Source organism: Zalophus californianus, chromosome X (genome assembly GCF_009762305.2).
Source record: "Zalophus californianus isolate mZalCal1 chromosome X, mZalCal1.pri.v2, whole genome shotgun sequence".
Lineage (NCBI taxonomy): Eukaryota > Metazoa > Chordata > Mammalia > Carnivora > Otariidae > Zalophus > Zalophus californianus.
In genome coordinates, this window is record NC_045612.1 from 21196969 (window position 1) to 21214836 (window position 17868).

At 44.9% G+C, this 17868-nt stretch overlaps 1 protein-coding gene across 4 annotated transcripts in view; it reads left to right on the top strand.

The window, feature by feature from the left end:
- The first annotated feature begins 3496 nt into the window (after window positions 1-3496).
- The window catches only part of ZDHHC9 (zinc finger DHHC-type palmitoyltransferase 9), a 31145-nt gene continuing 16773 nt past the window's right edge, over window positions 3497-17868 (top strand). The window contains exons 1-4 of one of the 4 annotated variants that reach the window (XM_027607906.2): window positions 3513-3703; window positions 4047-4116; window positions 5302-5603; window positions 15951-16111. In XM_027607906.2, coding sequence (XP_027463707.1) covers window positions 5437-5603; window positions 15951-16111 — 328 coding nt within the window. In that variant the 5' untranslated portion in view covers window positions 3513-3703; window positions 4047-4116; window positions 5302-5436. Of the gene's footprint in view, window positions 3704-4046; window positions 4117-5301; window positions 5604-6023; window positions 6146-14451; window positions 14523-15950; window positions 16112-17868 lie in introns of those variants that run through there. The other 3 variants (XM_027607909.1, XM_027607907.1, XM_027607908.2) reach the window with 3 other exon arrangements.

Here is a 17868-nt window from a genome sequence, read left to right on the forward strand (position 1 = left end):
TGGTGAGAGAGTAGTCTTAGGGCTAGTGTTGAGGGTTCAAGCCCAGCACCTAAAACCATTCAGGCTGGAGTCAGAAATCCACAGTCTAGAGATGAAACAAAATTGAGAACCAGCAGGAGCAGACAGATATCAGAGGTAGAAACAGAGGCTAGGTTTGAGTTCAGTTGCATTGTAATATCACCTTCCCTGCCACCCCAGGCATTTTTTATTGGGCTTTCTGTATGTTTAGCTTTTGCACAGTGGCATCTTAAAGGTGTTTTTCAGTCTCTGACAGGAGCCAACAATCCCAGCACAGTGCTGTGAATACGGGAGGTGTATAATGAAAGAGATTCCATTGATCTCTCTCCTGTTGAAATGGATACATGGCAGCAGTGTTGGGGATTCACTTGAGACGATGGTGCTAGAGATCAGCCATTTGTCTAGAGCAAGATTACTGCCCAAGCTTTTCCTCATCAGGGAGTGGGGTGCCTGGGATTGGGAAACCAAGAGGTCAGGCAGATAAGGATTAACTTCAGGGACAAATTTAGAGGCTCTGAAAACATGGGGGCACATGGATGACACAGGTTCAACAAAGTGAAGAATGGGTTTCCTTCTTACCTTTCTACCCCTAGTCAGTAGCATAGATAAAGGAGGGAGGTGGGCCAGGTTTGTTACATATAGACGTTCATCATAACATATAGCATTGATTGTGTTTCTCCTATATGCCAGACATTTCCTGCACATTATCTCTAATCTCCCTTATAACTCTATGAAGTAGGTATTAGCTCTGTTTTACAGAAGTTTATATAAGCTACTGAGAGCCAGGATTTGAATCCAGGTCTATTTGGCCATAAAACTTTTGTGCCTTCTGCTATACACACCACTCTGTCTGTTCTATGTCAGTCATAGCAGCCCAGACCTCAGGGAAGTAGTTGCTGCCTAAGAACTAGTTGGTTATGTGTGGGCAGGGTGTCCCATGGTTCTTTCCTTTGCTCATCAATTCATTATACGAATAAGTATTTATTTATGGCCAGAGAGTTGGGAGAGGAGTGCAGGTCAGGTAGGTGGTGTGGGAAGGGACATGTGTGTGGGGGGAGGGCAAGGGGACATAGGAGGGTTGAAACTTGAGAAAAAAGAGCAAAAGAAAAGGGTCATCATGAGCTGGAATGCAGGATGGGGGCTGATTTTGGGGGTCTCTTCTTGCATGCAGTACTAAATGGGTCTTTGGGTGTTTGCAGAAGAAATACCTGGAGCAACACTAACAGGCAAGCTGCAGCCCACTGGAAGCCCTCAGGCCCACATTTTATACCGACACATCCACACACACACACTCACACCAGAGCCATAAATATGGAGACAGATATCTTTAAACAGGCACACCAAAATGTATACCACACAATGGAAGCCGATTGCAGTGGTTTTTCTAGTGCTCATCTTGTGACTGTTAACTCCCCTTCAAGGGAACCAAAGCTCATATGGATACGTAAAGTCTGGGAGGTTTGTTGAGAGGAGAAGGAAAGAGAAGAGAAAAAAGAAACAATCTCATTTTATAGTCACAATTTAGTTGTGTGTGTGCATTAAGACTTTCAGGATTATGTGAAATGATGTAACTATAGAGAAGGAACTGCTATAGAATGTTTGTCCATATAAACCTTACTTATGTTTCTTTTAGTGGTAAACCCTAGTAATAACAGATAGTAATAAAACAAGCCTGACCTACATAGCCACTTAATCCCAGAGGGATGTGACCCAGAGCAGGGAGGGGCAGAGCCCAGGAATGTGTTGCTGTGACACATTGATTCCAGGACTCCCTGGGCTTCACCTGTGCCTGAGATATGGACAAAGCATGTTTGGAAGCTGCAGAGATTTATTTGTGACTGCTCCACAGTCAGGGGGATGGCAGCTAGGGTAAACATGCTATTCCTAAGGGCATCCAGTGTACACAGGATTGAGAATCCAGGGGTCTGATGGGGCTGAGGGAAGTTCCTCTCCCTTCCATACCAAGTGTGCGCAATACCAGCACCCACCAGGATTCAAAGGGGGAGAATTGGAGACAATGATACCGATCATACAGTTTATAGGGAATAAAGCAATGATTATAATCAGCATGAGTGCTAAGGAACAATAGAAGCTTTATAAAGACATACTTTACCCTACAAATTAATTATAACACATCTCTCTCATAAGAGAATTACCTAGTGATTTTTTTAATCCTTTTAAATTTTTGATTGAAGGGTGGTGCCAGGAAAGTGTCAAAGGTAATTATCATTAAATAGCTTTTTTTTTTCATATCACATGGGACCCAAATACTGTAAAGGAGAAATAGTTCCTGACCATGTACGTGGTCTTTCAACTAACACACACAAGAACTGCCTTGGGAAGAGCTTTGGCAGTCTCCTCTGTATTAATTGCAAATACTCTCACCCTAGAGAAACTTGATTCAAACTCAGGAAAATGGCTAGCAACCTAGGCACTGTCCCCAACAGTGTGACGGGTAAGGAGAGGCCACCTTCAGCCCTTTCTCATATTTCCCCTTATATTTGGAAGCCAAGAGCGATACTAGTGGAAACAGACCTAATGTCTTTTAAAGTCCGCTGTATAATATTCATGCCCTGGTCCTCAACTGTTTTTCCCACTCCAATCTCGAACTTCTTCTAAAGGATGCGGCTCACTCTGGATCAGTAGCAGTGGCTCATTGTAGCAGTAGCTGCAGAGGGGGGAGGCAGAAGGAAAGAATCAGTGTGGTTGGTGGGTGGGGATTCTGCCTTGGATCCCCGCCCCCCCCCTCCAATTATCATAAGCTCTCCAAAGCGAACAGTAATTTACAACCTTCTTGGCAATCCTACTTCATTACCTACCTGGAAGAATTTAAGTCCTGTCAGTAGAGTTTCTCTAACTTCATCACAATCAATTACTTGTTTTCGGTACTGCAAAATGATTCTACATTCCTGGGGACAGCTATCCCTTTCAAGTTTCTTTTTATGTTTGTTTGTTTTGTTCCAGAAGCCTTAGAGATGCAGGCCAGGGTGACTGGGACAGAGGTGAGGTCCCTAACTACTGAATGGGACTTGGGAGGCAGAGGACTTGTTTTTATGCTGATAAAGAGTAAAATCCGGAGTCGCGGTTGATTTCATGCACGTAGGGCCGAAGAGGCCCAGGGCGGACCTAATATGGGGTGAGCACCCGGATTTGTGAGTCAGTGTTGCTTCAGCGTCTCACCCTGTGTGTGAGGGGAGGCTGGTAGCCCTCCTTGTCCCATCAGCGTTACCCTTCACCTCCGTCTCTGCATAACTGTATCAGTAGAAAGCAACACTTCCCACAGTGGCGCTCGGACCCCAAAGGGAGGCTGGCAGCGGCTTGGCAGGTGGGCACGAAGCCGGGGGATGGGTGGGGGAGTGGGGCGGAGGCAGCGTCGAGTGGCGTTTGGGGTAGCCAATGGTAGTTCGGGGCAGGGGAGGCAGGGGCGGAGGCGCCGAGGCCGAGCAGCCAATGGCGGGCGAGCAACTACTGGAACGACCTGGTGACGTGAGGAGCGTTCCATTCGGCCAGCGGTGGGCGGTTGCCACAGCTGGTTTAGGGGCCCGACCATTGGGGCCCCTTGTCAGGAGGAGGCAGCCTCCGGGCTGGGGAGAAGTCGCTGCCACCTCTGGCAGCTGACGCGGTCCCCTGGGACGGTGCACTTCCTGCCCTCAGTTCCCGGCCGAGTTCGGTCTCCCGGGTTCAGGTAACGAGGGGTGGGGGTTGGGGTCTCCTGGGCTCGGCCGCATGGTGGGCTGCCAACCCCTCCGCTGCGCCCGGCCGCACGGACATAGGCAACTGCCCTCAGCCGGGCTGCCGCCGAGCCCCTGGCCGCGGGTGACTACACGTGGCGGGGCGTGTGTGAGTGTGTACGAGCGTGTGGAGGTGGCGCGCGTCCCAACCTGCCTGGGGCGGTGGTCGGCTGCGTGGCGGAGGCAGGGCTGGCCTCCCGAGGCCGCGCCCGCCGCCCGCCCGGGACTCGGGCCTCCGGTCCCCGGCTGGTGGGCCGGTCACTGGCTCTCGACGGATTTTGATCTTTGTTCTCTCAGGGCCCCGTCTCCCCTTCCTGGTCTCTCTTCTCCCGTTGGGCCGGTTTATCTGGAGGAGATTATTTTCCAGGTTAGTTTTACACAAAGGAAGTGTTCTCTGCACCTCCGGTGCTCCCTCCCTTTGGCCAAGCCTTCTTGCTTTCTCATTTCCCTGCTCATCTCCTGGTTGCTATTTGGACCCTTGGCCTCTCCAGCCCGGAATGATTTCGGGTTGGTTGTTTCTCATCAGTCAGGCGGGCTTCAGGCTTCCACCTCATTCTTGCCAGCGTGGGGCATGTGGTGTCAGTAAACAGAGGCCACAGCACCACACCTGAGAGGAGAAGGGTGGCAGTGGTTGAGAAAGGCTGGGCTTGGGGGTTCAGGATGCCAAGTAGAGATGGCAGTTATGAAGTGTCCCAGAAAGCAAGCACCTTTATGACTTTTCTTAGCTGCTGCCATGTCCACCCACCCCCACTCCCAGCCATTCCAGAACCTCTCCTGCTTAAGTCAGCCTTTCACCTACAGATCTGTGATGTGGTTTCATTAAGATTCCCACAAATGTTAGGCTAGACTGGCAAGATTGGTTCATTTCCCGAACTCAGGAAGTTAGAGAGGGTTTGATTAGGGGAAATCTGTTTTGAGTAAATACAACCTGGGTATGTGTACAGAGTGTCCAGAACCTCCTAGCCCTGCCAGAGGGTGACTTGTTCCCGGGTGTGATTCATATTTGAGTGGCTAATTGAAGAAAGAAGGTGAAATGGAGGAGGGGAGGGAATGGCTCCTTAAGGACAGAAACTCTACTATTGTTTTTAGAGTCCTCTTACTGATGATTATAGAACAGAGTGGTATAGTGGAAAGTGCCCTGGACTGGAAGTCAGCAGATGTGTTTTCTTGGCTTAGCTTTGCAGCTGTGTGACCCTGGACAAGTTATTTCCTTTCTTTGGTCTTAACTTTACTCATTTCCAAAACAAAGTAATTGGGGTTATCACCCATAAAATTCCTTCTAGTTCCAAGGTTCTATGATGATCAAATGAACAGTATTATATTGGAAGCATAGGGATTTATTTAAGAAGATATGCTAGCTCCCTTCTTTTTTTTGAGAACCTTTAACCTTTTCTCCTTTTAGGGGACAAACACAGATTGGAAATAAACTTTTCCTGCTTCCCTACCCTTACCCCTTCAGGCAGTGCTCATCTTTCCACCTCTGGGAAAGGAGGATTGAACTGCATTTTCTTGTTCCTGCCTCATTTTTTTTTCCTTTTGTGCTTTTTCTTAGGGCTAGAAATTGGACTTTTGATGATGTTTGACCCCGCGGCAGCAATAGCAGGCATCGTGATTTCAAAGCTGGGCTCAGCTTCTGTTTCTTCCCTCTTGTAATCACAAAGCTCATTTTGGACCAGGAATTCCAATCATGTCTGTGATGGTGGTGAGAAAGAAGGTGACACGGAAATGGGAGAAACTCCCAGGCAGGAACACCTTCTGCTGTGATGGGCGAGTCATGATGGCCCGGCAAAAGGGCATCTTCTATTTGACCCTCTTCCTCATCCTGGGGACATGTACACTCTTCTTCGCCTTCGAGTGAGTTTCCATTGAGTAGAGTTACCTGATTATGGTTACTTTGGGTCTAGAGGAAGAACCGTCTTTCTGGGAAGTTTGTGGAGGGTCCTTGGATGGCACTATCCTCTTGAGCAATGTCCTTAGATCATGCCAACCGAATTCATTTCTTGGTGCTTATAGCAGAGTACCTGCTTCCTAAAAAGGCCAAGACCTTTGACCCCAATTTTATAGCACTGATTTGGCGTTACCCTTGGCACACTTGGGAAATAAAGGAATTTGTCTTTGTTATTCACCTCTCTTTTTCAGTGGTCTCCTTAGTTGCTTAGTGACAGACTCCCTCTCCCCCCCCCCCCCCACTTTTGGGCCTAGGGCAGCCCTCATGGTCATAACTCGATACCACAAAACTCACCTATTCTGTTATTCTGGGTCCTATTTCCTTAGGGCTCAGCTCTCTGCCAGCTATTAAATTGAAAAGCCATCTGAATTGGGGACCTGCAGATCAGTTCCAGCCTCAACTGTGCCACAAACTAGCCGCATGTGTGGTACATATGTGCTTATTAAATGTGAGTTTCACTCAGGATCACTCAACATAAACAATTCTGTATTCTGTGTGTGCCTGATACCAGCCTTGGAGTTATTTTTTTTCTGCAATGTAATAGCTAGTACTAGAGCCACTGTTTGAATCCTGTATAGGTCACTGCTCTAGGGAGGTGGCCAGTTGGATTCTAGGGTACTATGGCATGACTACTGGGTGTGCTGAGAATACTATATACTCTAGGGATGGGAGCAATGCTAATTGGTTTAGGATTATTATGAGGAGGGCTCTGAGGAGCCAAGAGGTGTGTGTGTAGACTGGGAGCCACACCTGATATGAGCCTGCTATAGTTCATATACTAGAATGACCTGGAAGTGGAGCTCCCATACTGGGGCGTGGCCATGGGAGGGAGGAGGGGGCTCCTCGGCCAGCCTCTGTGGGTAATTAAAATGAGCTCTGGTCTCTTGGAGCTCATTTTTGCCCTTCTTTTGTAAGGGCTCCAGGCTTTCCCAGTGCATCAAGAGTGATTTTTCAGGCTGTTTTGCCAGACTTTTTGATGGTTGAAGCTGGCTTGAATAACGGCAGGGGGAGGAGGGGGCAGTTTATAACAGGGCTAGGAAAGGAAGGTCAGAGAGGCTCTTTGTCAAAGGCACTTTTGCTGCTGCTGTTGCTGCTGACTTTGTGAAGTATTTGGCAAAGTCAGATTGGTGATGGCTTCTTAGCTGCTTTCCAGTCTGAGGTTTATGGTGGAGCGTGTTATGTGTGTACTTGTGTGTGGTACAAGTGAGCATGTGCGGTCAGGCAGGCGTATGTGTAACATTAAAACAAAATGTTTCCCCTCTCACCCTTCTCTCCAAGTTGGTTTTTTTTTTTCTCTTTATTCCTGCCTTGCTGCTGTTTGGAAGTGCAGAGCTGAACTCTGCTTTCTATCATTCTCCCTCTCTTTCCATCCTCCGCCTGCTGAATCACTAGCTCTTTCTACCACCACACCCTTCCATCTTAGAGTTAAATTTTTGTGGTTGGAGCCATTTGAAACAGAGATGAGATTTGTTTTCAGGCCCTGAGTGAGCTGGTAATTTTGGGCCCGGGAAACCTCTGGTCCAGGGGAACTTGAAATTTGGAGCTATTGGCGTTTGGCCCTTTTTGTATCTGGGAGCCAGACAGAGTCTGATTTGGATCTGTCCCACTTAGGCCCCAGAAGCCTCTGAACAAAACTGCCTGTGGGATGAAGCTTATAATTAGCCAAGTTACTGTTTGACGGGGGCAGGTTGAGTTTTCTACCAAGATGACTTTTTTCCCCAAGTTATTTTTTGTGCTTTGCCCTCAGATATGAAGGGTAAGGTTGTCTGTGAACTGCCTTGAGTTCCAGCTATCTGTGTGATAGAGTAAATATTTTTTTAAAGATTTTATTTATTTATTTATTTGAGAGAGAGAGAGAGAACAAGCCAGGAGCAGAGGGAGAGGGACAAGCAGACTCTGGGCTGAGCGCAGAGCCCAATGCAGGGCTCCATCCCACAACCCTGAGATCATGACCTGAGCTGAAATCAAGAGTCCAACGTTTAACCAACTGAGCCACCCAGATAGAGTAAATATGTTTGAGGGTAGGGCTGGGGGAGGGAGAAGGGAGAGGAGAAGGGAGAAAGAAGTTAACGTGTGAGCGAAGGAGTGGAATGGGAAAGCATAAAGCTGACCAAAGGGGAGAGGACCCTGGTGATGAATCCTTTTTACTGAGAGTGGTGGAATCTGTGCACATGTGCACGTGTTTGTGTGCTTGTGTGTGTGTGTTCGTGTGTGTACAGACACACAGACACTCTAGGTGGTGGCTGCTTTATGCCTAGCTAATGACAGGCTGTACAAAGGACACTAGCATACCTCTGAGGCATGAAATCTCTTTCTGGTCGACCTTTTCCTTTGGAGTATATATTTCACTACCAGCCACACAGTGGGGGATAGGATTTGGGGGGCAGAATATGGGCCCCTTTGTTAGCATTAGAATTTAGGGAGACCTCAGGAAATCAGCTGATCTAGTCCCCTGCCTTCAGGCAGGTGAGGGCATCTGAACCACCAGTGACAAAGGGCTGTCTATTTTCATCCTCAAATTGTCAAGGAGTGTCCATTTCACATCCTCTGGATGCTGCATTTTTGCCTTAGGGAAGTCTAGATCTTGCTGCACATCTGGACCTGCATTTTTGTAATAGGGTCTTGCCTGCAGCAGGTGCTTAGGAACAAGTGCGAGTTGATTTATAGCTGCCCATGGCACAGCCCTGGGTCGACCAGATGGCTTGAGAAATCTGGTCAGGCATGTGGGCACCCCTTGATGAAAAACATGCAGTATTAGTAGTGCCAGTGGATATCTTTTTATTTTGGGATTTTGCCTTTGCACGTTTAGACTTCTCAAAGGAGGGACCTGTAATTTTCAGTGGACAGACAGTATAGGTTGAATATATAAAACGAAAGAAGGTTGTCCAGCTAGGAGCTAGTTAGCTCTGTATTGTTAGAAGTGTTTCCAAAGATACTCGGTGGCCATCTCTCAGGGCTGCTGTCACAAAGTAGATTCCTGCCTGGGATGGGAGATTGGGCTAGATTATCACTAAGCCTCCTGCAAGTCTGAGAGTCTGAAATTCTGTGTAACTGTTGTGTTTGTCTGGAAGATTAAAATATACACACTGAAAAGGAACGGTTGGATTACCAGTAGGTAGCTGTATTTAAATATATTTCATATTTAAATATAACTGTAACTATGGTAAATGTATTGACTTTAAAAGCAGAGTGAAAATTGTGCAGTGCTTAAAAAAAGGATTTCCTAATTTATTTTTAGGGTGAGATATTTAGGAAATGTGAGTGGATATGCCAGTTTCAGCTTTGACCACATGAACCATTCTCCATCTTTTCTGCCCAAAACCTGTCCAGCTTATGTGAACAAGTAGCCACCAGCTTGGCCGGTGATGTCAGGACATTATAGTGGAATGGCACTGACAACTGTGAGGTGTCCAGCTACTCAAAGACTGTTGTGGTGTTTAGTTAAATTCAACTTCCTGATAAAGCTTGAAGGAAGGACCAAGTGTGCTGTCTTCTGGAATTGGCTTCCTAGCTGTGTCTTTTACTTTATGACCAGATTACAGGTGGGGTCAAGGTACCCAGACTTCTCTTGTGGCAAGAATGACTGTGTGACTCTTGACCCCTGAAGTAGAAGCAGTTTGCTTCTACGATCAGCACTTATGCCTCATTGTGCTGTATGTAGAGGACATTATATCAGGGCACTATCGAACCCTGTTGGACTGACTCTTGCAGGTGCTTTTGATGTGTAGAGGAGTCATTGAATTGGATGAACTGAAAAAAGCTTTATAGTGCTGCTTCATAATTGACCCACTTCTAGCCTATCCAAATTCTACCTCTCTTTCAAGTCCCTTCTTGAGTCTTCCTTCATGAAACCTTTCCCGTAATTTCTGCATTTGTAGGACTAATTGTACATACTGCTCATTTAACACATCATCATATGACATTTCTTAGATTTCTAAATTCTATGATTATTACACTTTGAGCTCTTTCAATGTCAGGGACTATCTCCTATGTCTGTATAGCCCCCCACGGTGCCTTCCACCAGACCTTATATAGAGTAGGTGGTCAATAAATGTGACTGAGTTAATACATTCTGGATACACTTGAAATGTAACAGTCTTGACTCACAGAATCATAGAATGGTAGAACCGGAAGGAGACTATCGCTATCCTTTTGCAGGTAAGGAAACCAGGCCCACAGAAGAGAGGTCCCTTTATCAAGATCAGTCAGCCAGCCAATGCCTCTGTATGACACTACCTTTCATCTCATTGTTATCTTTTGACTATGGAATCCTGAAGACATTCAGAATTACTAAAGCGTGCATGGTGCCAAATGCTAGACTAGCATATTCTGGGTTCTTCCTAGCTAGTGATTGTGTTACCTAGTGGCATCTAGGTTATTTGGACCTCCCCAGCTCATGCTCCTAGGAAATGAAGGTGTCTTTGTAGAAAACTAATAGCATTCTGGCATAGCATTCTGGTAGTCTTGCAAGAAAAGAGAAGCCCATCTTTAGTGTGAACCTAGAAAGGAAGTTTTGTGGGTTAGGGGGGATCATCACCTCTGTGGCTACTCATAGTCCCTGCTGCCCGAATGAGGATGGCTTGGAGAAAAATTAAGCAATGTGTTCTCCCTACCTCATTACCATGTGGGTGATCCTGATGAGAGGGGCATCATGTCCCTGCAGAGAGATGGAAGAGAAAAGGCAATATGACAACACAAAGTTACCACGTTGAGGAAACACAGAGCTACATAGACCAAAGCCAAACTGACATAGCAGAATATTTGTGTCTATAGTTCCAAGGTCCAGGTTCCTGAAGTTACTTACATGAGATTGGGAAGAGGAAAAAGTGGCTTTATCATGATCTCTAACCAAGAGAACATTCTCTGGAAAATTTTTCTATGGAGGTTCTGTCTTGTGCTTTACCTAGCCCAAGATTCTGTCTAAGACTTGGTCAACCAAATGGCAGTTTTAGAAAGTCATAGTTGCCTCTCTGATATCAATCTGTTAAGGTACAAGGCTAAGTTCAACTTCCTGATAAAGCATATTCCCTGGAGAAGGGTTGGGTTGGGTCTCCTGAACAGTATGCTTTCCTTTCTTTGCAGTTCTGTCATTCAGAATTTATTTGTATATTTTCAGCCTCTACTACCTTTTGTGGTGATGAGTTTCACACTGTCAAATCTCTACTGAATGCATCTCCCATCTTTTTTTAATATATTTATTTATTTGAGAGAGAGAGAGAGAGACAATGAGGAGAATGAGCGGGAGGGGCAGAGGGAGAGAGAATCTCAAGCGGACTCCCTGCTGAGTGCAGAGCCTGATGCAGGGCTCCATCCCAGGAACCTGAGATCGTGACCTGAGTTGAAACCAAGAGTTGGACGCCTAACTCACTGCGCCAGTAGGCGCCCCTCCCATCTTTTGAGAATGAGTCTGAATTGAGTATAGTGATCTTCTATTTTGGGAAAAGTGAGCACAAAGAACAGGGATTTCCCCCAGCATGCTGATATCAGTTGAGATGTTTATTGAGGGAAAGAAAAGACCTCCTAAATCTTCTTCCTCGGAGACACCCGAGCTGGTACTGTGTTTAAGAACAAAGGAGGTACCTTATGCCTTTTGCAGTAGCAAGAAGCTAGTAAATTCAGAGTAATTAGGGGGATATTTCTGGAATGGTGCAATGAGAAGGTAAGAACCTTATGATGATTAGATAAAGCCAGTTAATAGAGGGCCTTGGAATACTGGCTTGTGGGGTTTGGGGATTAATACAATAAGGAGCAGGGAATTGTTCTAAGTTTTTGAGCAGGAGTATATTATATTTGAAATTTGTTATTTGTTATATTTGAAATTTGTTATTTTTGTTATAATCGAAATGTGAAATTTGCTATTATCACTGCGATTTAGCAACTACTTAGCAGGTTTGCCTGGCTAGGGATTTTGGCCCTCCTCGGTGAGAAGATGGCTCATTGCCTCAGAATTGAAGATGTCCCTGTTTGGTTAATTTTCCCCATTGCTACTGGAGCAAAACAGCCTTATGTATCTTCCTCTGACCTTCACATAGCAGTCAATCTAGAGGCTGATTTTAAATTATGTTTTTAGTGTCCAAGGAAACTTTTTCCCTGTCAGCAGACTCTTGAATGTCATCAGAAGACCCTCGAGCCAGTCTTATAGGTGATTCTACATGTTTACTATGCTTTAGAAGTAGGTAGTGTGTAAGAGAACAGACAACCGTCCATATCAGTGAGGACTTATAGCAAAGGCTTATTACTATTATGTGAGACAAGGGCCATCATGGGACTCTAACCTTGGGCCGTTTCTGCTGTTCCAAGCACAGCTTTTCCTTAAAGGCACCCTTAACAGCTGCTATGGGAGTGGTTTTAAGCAGCCACCAACTTCCCAAGAGAGCTCTTCTCTGACCACTTACAGTCCTTAGAGTCTGAATCACCATCCTAACACTTGGTTATTGGTCTTATCTTATTATTTAGCTGTTTCATATGTTAGTTATGTTTTTCCCAACAAAATTAAATCCTATTTTCTCTTGTTCTTCATTTGTTAGACCCATAAATACTTGTTGGCTGATTGATTGCACTGAGCTATTAGGGAGACTTAGAGGTAGAGTATTGTTTAGAACACCAATCCATGCTCTCAGTCAGTGAGGCAGAGCTCTGCTATGGAATCTGTCTGGTTTCTTACCAAATCCACTCATGAATCTCTTTTGAGTTTTTTCATGTCAGTTGGAGTCTGTGTCATTATCATTGTCCCTCCAATGAACTAGCGTGCTAGGAATGGGGGATGGGACATGACACACCAGCCCAGCCTGGCACTGCTGGTTACTGCTAGACAGTACCACCATGTGGCCCATGGGACATGTGGAAGTCCAGTCATGTAGCCCAGCTATGGAAGCCTGAGGCCAATCAAGAAGTTGGTAGAAGGTGGCTTAAAATAATATTCCTTCAGGTGGCGTAAAGGAAGATAGTGGGGACATGGTTGCATTTATAAAATTCACAAGGGAGAAAAGCGACTTCTAAATCCTTTGGAAGGGGGAAAGTCTCTTGGTACTCTGAAGACAAAAGAGAGTTCTGTTTCAAGAAGTGTATGGATATCATTATTCCAAGAAGTAATATAAATGGAAAATACTAGGGGATTTCAAAAACAGCTTATATTCATGGATGACAGATCCAGTCCTCGAGTAAGATGAATTAGTGATTTAGGATACTCCTGACTTTTCAGATTGATACTGGGAATTGCCACCAAATTTTCACATACCCTCTTCCTGTCAGAGACAGATCTCTAGCCTGCTGCAATTATGGGATTAACTTAAGGGGGTATTTTTAAAAAAGATTTTATTAAATTATTTGAGAGAGAGAGCAGGAGCAGTGGGGAAAGGAAGAAGCAGTCTCCTCGTCACTGAGCAGGGAGCTGGACGTGGGGCTCCATCCCAGAACCCGGGAATCATGACCTGAGCCGAAGGCAGACACTTAACCAGCTGAGCCACCCAGGTGCCCCCTAAGGGGGTATTTTTGATCATAACTATTAAAGACAGACATGATAGGCTGTAGTTAACAGCAGTCTTAGCTACTGGCTCTCTGTTTCCTCTTACTTGGAGTGGAAAGGCCTGCTGGTCCCACATCTGCCTTCCCAGCCACACCCACTCGCTAGTGACAACTGGCTGCCAATAGCCTCATCTCTGGAGAACAATACAATGAGCCTATTGTGTACTTGTTGACATACAGAGTGGATTGTTTTAGCAGGTGCAGAAGATAGTCTGTGTAGAGATTACAGAGACCTTTATCCTTGATGGCGTAGCATAATTCAAATCTAAGTTGTCCTTTGTCTGGTTAACAAGCAGGTGTTGGAATGAGACTTAGTTAATCTCGGGTCCTTCGTACATGGGGGCAACATTGATCTGTGTGTGTGTGTGTGTGTGTGTGTGTGTGTGTGTGTGTGTGTGTGTGTATGAGGGAGAGAGATTGTTTTATTTTCTCTATATCTTTTTCCCGTAATAAAATGATTTAAAATCCCTTTGGTGGCCAATCAGATAGCTCTGATTTTTCTATTTATTGGAGACTGTACACCCAGGGCAGTTTGAGTCCTAGAGAAATTATTTGTTTTTAAAGAGTGATCTTAGAAATGGGCAGTGACTAGAAAGATGGCTATTTTCTGTTAGTGTGGTAATTTTACTGGGCTTGCTTATGAAACAGAGTCTTATGTTTCTCCTGTGTCCTTTGGGTCCCTGATAGGCGGAGGTGACTTTTGTTTCCAAATTCACTTCTTGATTATCTGTACTACTGAAGGTGGAACATGGAAAAGAAGGTAATCCACAAGCTAGTGATATGCAAGGGCCTTAATTACCCTGTACGTGGTCACATCCTTCAGTTCTTCAAATTATACCCCCTACCCTTAGCTTTTAGGGGAAGGAAGTAAATCATACAAAATCAGGCTATGACCAAGGATTTTGTTAAAAACAAACAAGCAGGCAAGCAAACAAAAAGCCACAAAATCATTTTGCAAGTTCATTACATATGTTCACCTTCTGCTGACAAACTGCTCAGCCTAATATTATAGTTGGTTCGCACCCCTCCCCCCCGCAGTCATGTGTGTGACAGGGAGACAGGGGAAGGATCTCATATGGATTGTTCCAAAACTACAGTGAATGTACAACCTGGGTTTAAATGTTCACTCTGAGTGGACAGCAGCTTGCTTAATCCCCATGCTGATGAGGTAAGCCTTTTTCCTCAGCTTACTTTCTCCACTCTCCCTCTGGTCCTTGCTCATCCACTTAGAGTCTGCCTCCAAGAGAAGATATCTGTATTGAAGGAAAAAATGTGCCTCAGGAGGAAGAGAATAAAAATAGGTCAGTGATAACTCTCATCACACATTCCTAGTTATTTGGTTTGAAATTCAGTTGAGTGCCACAAGTATTTGTTGATAGCTTCTTTGTTCCCATACTTGTATTAAGCTCTGGGAGATATAGAACCACGATGGTAATGTTAAGAGCTGACATTTACTTAACGTTTACTATGTGTCAGGTGCAGTTCTAAGCACTTAATTTATATTCATGCATTTGATCCACACAATAACCCTATGTAGTATATTATTATCCTCATTTCACAGCTAAGGAGACTGAAGTTAATTAAGTCACCCAAGGAGGAGCTGGTAGAGTCAGAATTCAAACCCAAACATTCCCACTTCAAAAAGACAAGGTTCTTGCTCTTCTGAAGTCCAGCTGGGGGAGAATGAGGTCAACATAGTGAAAACCAGCTAGGAAACAATACAAGGCTCTGGCAGTGAGGACGACAGTGGTAGAGAAGGGAGAGATTAGTGCAGCTTAGGATAGGCCTCTCAGAAGAGGCAAGACTTCTCTAAGACTTCTCTAAATCCCAGAGTCTTCAGCTATCAAATGGGAATAATAGACTCTACCTTCTAGATTTAGTGTGAGACTTGAATGAGATAATGCTTAGTGCAGTGCCTGGCATATGCTGAGTACTCATTAAATTGTCGTGATGATGACAACGATGGCATTGATGTCTCTGGGACCTGAAAGATGAATAGAGTTGGGATATCCAGAGAGGAAGAGGGGTGGCCTTCCAGGTGAATTATGAGGAAAGAGGAGGAGCAAACATGATGTTGGGAAGAGGTCCTGAGGAGATACAATTTTCTTATTCCTTTGCCTAAGATCACTAAGTACCTACTAGCAGAGCTAATTGAGGAGAGAAGAGGATGGATGTTGCAAATTCAGTCAGCAGCCGTGAAGCTTTTTCACTGGCCTTGAAGCATGCCAGATGTACCCTCTGTCTGATGCTGGGACCCTGCTTCACGGATGGCCCTCATCTTTTCTTCCTCCTCCTTGAGCTCAGGCCTAATGCCAGATGAGTGGTTATGAAAAGCTCTAGACATTCCCAGAGTGAGAACAGCTTGTGGTACTTACAAGTCCAGGCTCGGTTGCCTCCCTGACCTTAGTAGGTATGAGCCTTTCCCAAGGCACAGAGGGAATGTGGTTCTCAACAGGCTGACAGGAGGAACTGGATTTGGTGATGGGGAGGTCCCTTGAGACTGTCTTCTGTAGGTTATAGGTGGCATCGATCAGATAAGTGTTGAGCTCCTACTATGTGCAGAACCACATATTAGGAGTTATGGGTAGTTCAAGAGAAGAAAACCAACATGGTCCCTTCCCTCAAGGTACTGCTGATTTTATTGTGGAGACCAGATCCACATGCTGGTAACAGTTTGTGATCAATATAGGGTAGGTATAACTAAATGTTCAATCACCTACTTTCTTCAGATGTCGCTACCTGGCTGTCCAGCTGTCTCCTGCCATCCCTGTGTTTGCTGCCATGCTCTTCCTTTTCTCCATGGCTACACTGTTGAGGACCAGCTTCAGTGACCCTGGAGTGATCCCTCGGGCCCTACCAGATGAAGCAGCTTTCATAGAAATGGAGATAGGTGAGTGTTCTAACCAGCTGGCAAGATGCTGTGCAGTGGGTGACTTTAATCACTAAGGGAATGGAATCCTAATAGTAGTTGGAGATTAAGAATCATTTCTAGCCTTTTCCCTGTAAGATCCTGAATCTGAGATCATGACCACCCTATGATTTTGGTAAGGCAGGTTTAGCAAGATTTGAAAGCCATATGCTTCATTCTTCCTTGTTGGGTTGCGTTTCAGGAGGGGTTTGTTACCAAAGTCTTGCTGCACTGTTCCCAAAAGGATGGGATTTTTTTACTTTTGAAGGGTCATGAACTCATTTGATTCTTTTTTTTTTTTGAAAGCTATAAGCCTTCTTTTTATAAAAATATTCTTATATGTTTGCATATACATATAATTTCAGATGTAATTTCAGGGATTCATAGATCTTTTGAAGCACATTCATGGGCCCCACCAAGAATTCCTGCTTTAAGGCAATACATAAGGTGAGAAGAGACAGCCATGGTGCCAGGAACCACTGCGAATTCTAGGAAGGTAAAGGAGGGTAAAGGAAGCAGTTACAGGCTCATTACAGTGCAATTTTCAGCTCAGGGTAGGTCTCTTTGGGACAGAGATAAAGTGCTACACTAGCCAGGAGCCAGGGTGGCTCTACAAATTGAAGCAGAAGATCCCAGGGCTAGAGGAGGGAATATCCTAGGAGCTCACACTGGGAAAGAAGACCATGATACCAGTGCTGGCGGGGACTGGGAGCCCCTCAGACCCCATAGCAATGCCTGCTGAAATTGTTTGCAAGTCCAGTACCCAAGTAGCTTGAGTCAGCATCCAAGCCAGATAGATTAGAAGAAAGGGGCCCAGAACTTATAAGACTAAAAGCTGTGCCCATGGACCACCTATCTATAGTCCACCTTTAGACTGTCAGGGTGTTTGTTTGTTTGTTTATTTTAATATTATTTAATTAAAAACACACAAACATTAAAGTTATAATAGGTAGTATATTACATTTATATTTTTTGAGAGAATTTACATTTGTATAATATTATCTGCCTATCCAAGAAAATACTGTGTCTTTATTTTCAGATTGAATTTTGTGCCCTTGAATAAAATTTTTTTTTAAAGATTTTATTTATTTGACAGAGAAAGACACAGCGAGAGAGGAAACACAAGCAGGGGTAGTGGGAGAGGGAGAAGCAGGCTTCCCGCGGAGCAGGGAGCCTGATGCGGGGCTCGATCCCAGGACTCTGGGATCATGACCTGAGCCGAAGGCAGACGCTTAACGACTGAGCCACCCAGGCGCCCCTGAGTAAAATTTTTATAGTTTTAAAATCTAGTTTCTCTATTTCTCATATTGAGTTTATTCCTAATGTTTATATGCATGCTATCATCAATGAAATATTTTCTCCCATTTCCATTTGATGTTTTTTCCTCCAGTTTTATCAAGATATAATTGACACAACATTGTATAAGTTTAAAGTATACAATGTGTTGATTTGATACTCTTTTAGAGTGGTTTGAAAGCTTCCAAGCTTTTGTATTTCTTTTGTTTATTTTAGCTGCATTTCTCTCTAGCTTCTCAGCGAATTTCTTTTTGAAGAGTTCCAGCCTGTTTTAGTTGTGCTAGGGGGACATAGGTTTGTGCACATCTGAGCTTGAACTACTTAGGGATGGGGTGAGAGTGGGAATAGTGGGGAGAAAGCAGAGGCTGGGTGTGTTGGTGCAGCTGCAGCTCAGGGGAAACCTGGTAAAGCTGAGATAGGAGCAAGATAGGAGGGAGAGTTGT